A 7274-nucleotide genomic window follows, 5' to 3' on the forward strand; every position below is an offset into this window, starting at 1 on the left:
GAGTCAGCGACCGGCCGTGGGTTTATGGTGATTGTAAGTCAGCGACAAACGAAAACCAACCGAATCCTGCAGGACGGCCTCACGTTTACATGCAACGATTATCGCACGAGTTTTGTTTGGCGATCATTACCTGTAACCGGCGAGCCGGTACAGCGCTGCACGGAGGAGCGGAACAGTAGAATGTTCTGGGAACAGCGCCACCTGCAGGCTTGTCCCGTGTACTGCAGGCTTCTTCCCGTGCACTGTATATGAATGGGACGCCCCCTCCGGCACTGACTGCGGCCGCTGTGCCCCCCGTTATCAGAGCACTTGGTGAGGAGGGTCTGCAGGTATCAGCAGGTCCCGATATGTGAGATGGGAGAACGCCGCCGACATCACGGAGGAGACGGTTCAGTATACTGAGTCACACACATGTCACACGACAAGACACCAAGTACACGCCCTATTAGGGCAAGACTAGCCCAAGGACACGCCCTATAAGGAGAGGAGTAGTCCGAGAACACGCCCTACTAGGGGAGGATTAGCCCGAGGACACGCCCCATTAGAAGGACCTAATATAACACTGGGGATCTCCGGCTGGCATATTAACACATTCTGCCGCAGTTCTACAGCGCGGCCGATTCAGCCAATCAGCTGGCTGGAATCGGCATCACGTGACTCAGCGGCGTGCCCGAGCATTGCCGTGCACGATGAGCTGTGCCCGCGCGTCACGTGGGCTGTGACGTCACCGAGCCTTGCATTTGCCCGCGGATTTTGAACAGTATTGATCTACGGAGGAAGCAAGCTGATGGTTGGAGCCTTTTCCCCAATTTACAAGATGGGAGAGTAAGATTTGTGCTCTACGTGTGGTGAGTACCCACCTGAGATTTGTGCGCTGTGCGCTACGTGTGGAGACGCGGTCACCTGAGATTTGTGCGCTACGCTGTGCGCTACGTGCGGGACGCAGTTACCTGAGATTTGTGCGCCGTGCGCTACGCTGTGCGCTACGTGTGGAGACGCGGTCACCTGAGATTAATGCGCCGTGCGCTACGTGTGGAGACGCGGTCACCTGAGATTTGTGCGCCGTGCGCTACGCTGTGCGCTACGTGTGGAGACGCGGTCACCTGAAATTTGTGCGCCGTGCGCTACGCTGTGCGCTACGTGTGGAGACGCGGTCACCTGAGATTTGTGCGCCGTGCGCTACGCTGTGCGCTACGTGTGGAGACGCGGTCACCTGAGATTTGTGCGCTGTGCGCTACGTGTGGAGACGCGGTCACCTGAGATTTGTGCGCTACGCTGTGCGCTACGTGCGGGACGCAGTTACCTGAGATTTGTGCGCCGTGCGCTACGCTGTGCGCTACGTGTGGAGACGCGGTCACCTGAGATTAATGCGCCGTGCGCTACGTGTGGAGACGCGGTCACCTGAGATTTGTGCGCCGTGCGCTACGCTGTGCGCTACGTGTGGAGACGCGGTCACCTGAGATTAATGCGCCATGCGCTACGTGTGGAGACGCGGTCACCTGAGATTTGTGCGCCGTGCGCTACGCTGTGCGCTACGTGTGGAGACGCGGTCACCTGAGATTTGTGCGCCGTGCGCTACGCTGTGCGCTACGTGTGGAGACGCGGTCACCTGAGATTTGTGCGCCGTGCGCTACGTGTGGAGACGCGGTCACCTGAGATTTGTGCGCTGTGCGCTACGTGTGGAGACGCGGTCACCTGAGATTTGTGCGCTACGTGTGGAGACAACACCCAAGATTTGTGCGCTACGTGTGGTGAGTACGTCACCTGAGATTTGCGCGACGCCACCTGGCGCAACCTGTCTTTTTTTGCAGATTTGTGCGCCTTATTGCAAAATTACGTGTGGAGAGGATCCTGACGTTTGGACGCGTTTTGAGAAGAATTTCGCTTCGCTCGGACACCATCTGACATCACTCAGCGAGGTAAGCTGCTGCATCTGCCCAAATGTTCATCGCGTGCATCTGCTCATATGCGCATACTTGGCGCATATTTGCCGGTTTTCTCCTGCATCACCTGATATGTGCATATTTGCAGGTTTTCGCTTGCATGTGGTGATATACTCTCCGTTTTCCACAGGACGACTCGTGTGGAGAGGAACCTGACATTTGGCTGCGTTTTGTACAACGTACGGAACCGGAGATTGGCGTTTTAGGTGCTGATCTCACATTTGCCCCCCGCCTTTTGGAGAGGACGACTCTTCTGGAGAGGAATTTCGCTTCGCTAGGTCACCACCTGACGTCACTCGGCGAGGTAAGCTGCTGCATCTGCCAAATTCATTGCTTGCATCTGCTCATATATACATGCGTGCCTGTATGCGTGCCTGTATGCGTGCGTGCGTGCGTGCATGCCTGTATGCGTGCGTGCATGCATGCCTGTATGCGTGCATGCATGCCTGTATGCGTGCATGCATGCCTGTATGCGTGCGTGCGTGCCTGTATGCGTGCGTGCGTGCATGCCTGTATGCGTGCGTGCGTGCATGCCTGTATGCGTACGTGCGTGCGTGCGTGCGTGCATGCCTGTGTGCGTGCGTGCGTGCATGCCTGTATGCGTGCGTGCGTGCATGCCTGTATGCGTGCCTGTACGCGTACATGCGTGCGTGCCTGTACGCGTACATGCGTGCCTGTGTGCGTGCGTGCCTGTACGCGTACATGCGTGCGTGCCTGTATGCGTGCGTGCGTGCGTGTATGCGTGCCTGTATGCGTGTATATGTGCGTGCGTGTATGCGTGTGTGGATGCGTGCGTGTATACGTGCGCGCGTGTATACGTGCATGTCTGTGTATGTATACATGCCTGTGTGTATACATGCGTGCGTGCGTGCCTGTATGTATGTCTAATTCTTCTGTCCAGGTTGGGGGAGTAGTGGTCATTGTAAGTGGGTTGAGCGGATCTAGGAATCAGTAATACTGGTGGGATGTGACTGTTAACCTGCTGATTTCTCGCCATTTCCTGCAGATCTGACGTCCTTGAGAACGGGAAGGCTGGCAGACAGTGAAGAGACCCTCGACGTTCAGCAATCTTGAAACCCTTCTTTTTATGAACTGTTTTTTCCCAGTGACTCCCTTTTTTTAGATACACTTTTTCTTTAAAATTATTATGACGCAGGATCCTGAAAAACTGCGCAATATTTTACTGCGATGCAGTAAACAGAAAAGACCCATAAACACAGCCGCCTTTGGTCTAGATCACGGAATGAACCCTGGTGTAACATCCACACTAGCAATAAATTAGAAAATCTGAATTGGGTGGAGTCTGTCTGGTTTTCACTATATGTTGCAGTTGGCGGTGTGCCCTGTCCTGCTCCTGAGGCAGTTGGCGGTGCGCCCTGTCCTGCTCCTGAGGCAGTTGGCGGTGCGCCCTGTCCTGCTCCTGAGGCAGTTGGCGGTGCGCCCTGTCCTGCTCCTGAGGCAGTTGGCGGTGCGCCCTGTCCTGCTCCTGAGGCAGTTGGCGGTGCGCCCTGTCCTGCTCCTGAGGCAGTTGGCGGTGCGCCCTGTCCTGCTCCTGAGGCAGTTGGCGGTGCGCCCTGTCCTGCTCCTGAGGCAGTTGGCGGTGCGCCCTGTCCTGCTCCTGAGGCAGTTGGCGGTGCGCCCTGTCCTGCTCCTGAGGCAGTTGGCGGTGCGCCCTGTCCTGCTCCTGAGGCAGTTGGCGGTGCGCCCTGTCCTGCTCCTGAGGCAGTTGGCGGTGCGCCCTGTCCTGCTCCTGAGGCAGTTGGCGGTGCGCCCTGTCCTGCTCCTGAGGCAGTTGGCGGTGCGCCCTGTCCTGCTCCTGAGGCAGTTGGCGGTGCGCCCTGTCCTGCTCCTGAGGCAGTTGGCGGTGCGCCCTGTCCTGCTCCTGAGGCAGTTGGCGGTGCGCCCTGTCCTGCTCCTGAGGCAGTTGGCGGTGCGCCCTGTCCTGCTCCTGAGGCAGTTGGCGGTGCGCCCTGTCCTGCTCCTGAGGCAGTTGGCGGTGCGCCCTGTCCTGCTCCTGAGGCAGTTGGCGGTGCGCCCTGTCCTGCTCCTGAGGCAGTTGGCGGTGCGCCCTGTCCTGCTCCTGAGGCAGTTGGCGGTGTGCCCTGTCCTGCTCCTCATGCAGTTGGCGGTGTCTGTTATGTGGCATGTGTATGACTCCTGTTCTGTGGTGTGGCTCCTCGGATCTGCTAGGGCCCAGTTCTTAAGATTGCTGGGCTGCCCTCTTACTCGGCTGATGTCCCCACTTAGGTAGGGCCACTGTCATCCCCCCTGTAGCACAGGCTTGGTTGCCTGGATTCTGTGTGACTCTCCTGTGTTCCCTGTGTGCGTGTATACTACTAGACTACCACTCCTTTGGTCACGATCGTGTGGGCCCTCTGCTTTATCTGCTCACACGATTGTAACAGTCGGTTCAGAAAGCCACTGACTACTCCTTTCTTTTTGGGCCCAGTGGTGCATACAGACATAACATTAGGGCCACAACGTGTATACTTGTGAACACGAGACAAAACAGGGGTATCCATTTCGGAGGTTCAATCCTCCTTTTGATGTGCAATATAGAAAAAAAAAGGTCTTGAAAAGGACATGTTTTCTAAACATTAAATATTATTTGGTCTCCTAAATTGCATTAATTCCTAAAAATAAATGTGGGGTCAAAATACTCCTGACCCTCTCAGAGAATACATTAAGGGGTGCAGTTTTTAAAATGTGGTAATTTGTAAGTATCTATCATTATGACTAAGGATGAGCGAGTACACTCGGTAAGGCACTACTCGTTCGAGTAATGTGCCTTAAACGAGTATCTCCCTGCTCGTCCTTAAAGATTCGGGGGCCGCCGCGGGGGAGAGCGGGGAGGAACGGAGGGGAGATCTCTCTCTATCTCCCCTGCGACTCACCTGTCAGCCGCAGCGGTCCCCGAATCTTTATGGACAAGCAGGGAGATACTCGTCTAAGGCACATTACTTGAACGAGTAGTGCCTTAGCGAGTATACTCGCTCATCCTTAATTATGACACCTAGCAGCCTTTGCAAACCTGGATTGGTGTAGGAAAACTAAGGCCTCATGTCCACGGGCAAAATAAGAATTAAAATCCGCAGCGGATTTTAACTCTTCTCCTGCCCGCGGATCCGCACCCCATAGGGATGCATTGACCACCCGCAGGTAGATAAATACCCGCGGATCGTCAATAAAAGTGATTTTAAAAAAATGGAGCATGAAAAAATCTGGACCATGCTCCATTTTCATGCGGGTCTCCCGCGGGGACGGCTCCCGCGGGCTTCTATTGAAGCCTATGGAAGCCGTCCGGATCCGCGGGACACAAAAATCAGATTTTACTCACACGCTCCGGTTCTTCTCTTCGCAGCGGCGCCATCTTCTCTCAGTCGCGGCCGGATCATTTTGCTTCGGCCCGGCGCATGCGCGGGGCACGTCACCGACGTCATCATGCACATCCGCCGAGCCGAAGAAAGAAGATCCGGCCGCGACGAGAGAAGATGACGCCGCAGCGAAGGAAGTATCCGGAGCGTGTGAGAGGTAAGTTAATTCTGATGTATTCCTATTTTAAGCGCTCATGTCCGCGGGGCAGGAGGGACCCGCTGCAGATTCTACATGGAGAATCCGTAGCGGGCCTGATTTTCCCCGTGGACATGAGGCCTAAGTGTTCCTCTAAATTCTGAAAAGTAATGTTAAATTTGTACGTCTCCTAAATGGAAAAAATAAATTTACAAAAGTTTTAAACCGTGCATCCAGAATAAAGTGAACAGATGGAAATCTATATGTTCGCAGAGATTTGTACAGAATGTTGGCACTTATTTTATATATGACATTTGACAGTGAAAAAATGAAAATTCAAAATTGTGCAAAGTAGCAATTTTAATAAATATACACAACTTTTAACAGTCCTTTTTTACTACCTAACAGAAGTACAACAAGGGGAAGAAAAAAATGTCACAGTCACTTGGATCTGCAAAACCTTTACGGACTTATGATATGTCAAGTGACACATGTAAAGTTCCAAATTTTCGGTCTGTCACTGAGGCGCAGACAGGCTTGTTCTCTAAGGGGATAAATAGCTTAGTGTATAAACTGTGAACCGACTAACGAGGGACAGTGAGCAGCATCACATGCAACCTGACAATCTTCATCGTACTGCTCCATCAGATCCTGATGATGGATTTCCATAGCAGGTGATGGGCCATTTCCAGCTTTTAAGCGTCCCCCGGAGCCAACATCTGGGAACTTCTGGCTCTCTGGTGATTCAACTCCTGTGGTTGCGAGCAGCGGAAACGGTTACCACAGTGCAAGATTCTGACCAAAACGTATCAGCTGACCTAGAAGGAGGAAGAAAAAAAAATTAACCCTGCCTGCAATTGGCTTAATTCCGTGGGTTTTCATAGTTATTGCACTGTCCCTGCTTTTCTTCACTCCTACTTTAAAAGATAAAGACATCGTATTTGGACAATTGGAATGTTTCTCCGAAGGTTTGTTCAGTTAGTGCAGATTAGGTGCAGTATTGGGATGGAACCTGTACGTGTGCTAAAAAAGGAATTAAATGCTCAAATCTAATGTAATGTCTTTTTCGGCCAATAAGACGAATTTAACACAGCAAGTGTGTGTGTGAGAGAGAGAGGGGGTGGCTGAGTAAGTGGGTGAGCATACATGCATGTATGCATGCATGTACGCATACAGGCACGCACGCACGCATACAGGCAGGCACGCACGCACGCATACAGGCACGCACGCTACGCGTACAGGCTTGCATACAGGCACGCACGCACGCGTACAGGCACGCACACACGCATACAGGCACGCACGCACGCGTACAGGCACGCACGCGTGCACGTACGCATACAGGCACGCATATACGCACGCACGCGTACAGGCATGCACGCACGCGTACAGGCATGCACGCACGCATACAGGCACGCACGCATACAGGCATGCACGCACGCATACAGGCACGCACGCATACAGGCATGCACGCACATATGAGCAGATGCAAGCAATGAAAAATTTGGCAGATGCAGCAGCTTACCTCGCCGAGTGACGTCAGGTGGTGTCCTAGCGAAGCAAAATTCCTCTCCAGAAGGCGGGGGGGCAAATGTGAGATCAGCACCTAAAACGCCAATCTCCGGTTCCGTACGTTGTACAAAACGCAGCCAAATGTCAGGTTCCTCTCCACACGAGTCGTCCTGTGGAAAACGGAGAGCATATCACCACATGCAAGCAAAAACCAGCAAATATGCACATATCAGGTGATGCAGCAGAAAACCTACAAATATGCGCCAAGTATGCGCATATCAGCAGATGCAAGCGAAAACCTGCAAATATGCG

The 7274-nt window shown here is 53.5% G+C and overlaps 1 protein-coding gene and 1 long non-coding RNA gene across 3 annotated transcripts; one reads left to right on the forward strand and one right to left on the reverse strand.

Moving 5' to 3' along the window:
• Positions 1–585: 585 nt before the first annotated feature.
• On the forward strand, positions 586–4703 carry LOC136625243 (uncharacterized). 2 transcript variants are annotated; one of them, XM_066599288.1, is made up of 4 exons: positions 586–848; positions 1812–1919; positions 2074–2247; positions 2950–4703. In XM_066599288.1, exon 4 carries the CDS (start codon positions 3265–3267, stop codon positions 4192–4194), a length of 930 nt encoding a protein of 309 aa, XP_066455385.1. In that variant the 5' UTR covers positions 586–848; positions 1812–1919; positions 2074–2247; positions 2950–3264; the 3' UTR covers positions 4195–4703. The 2 variants fall into 2 exon arrangements, with proteins under 2 accessions (XP_066455385.1, XP_066455384.1); XM_066599287.1 differs by lacking the exon at positions 586–848 and having other exon boundaries at positions 1674–1919.
• A 1092-nt stretch (positions 4704–5795) lies between these two features.
• LOC136625244 (uncharacterized) lies at positions 5796–7029 on the reverse strand. The gene is made up of 2 exons (XR_010792526.1): positions 6976–7029; positions 5796–6271 (listed from the first exon to the last, which is right to left on the reverse strand). It is a non-coding gene; the product is annotated as an uncharacterized lncRNA (long non-coding RNA).
• Positions 7030–7274: the final 245 nt, after the last annotated feature.

Source organism: Eleutherodactylus coqui, chromosome 4, assembly GCF_035609145.1.
Source record: "Eleutherodactylus coqui strain aEleCoq1 chromosome 4, aEleCoq1.hap1, whole genome shotgun sequence".
Classification (NCBI taxonomy): Eukaryota; Metazoa; Chordata; class Amphibia; order Anura; family Eleutherodactylidae; genus Eleutherodactylus; species Eleutherodactylus coqui.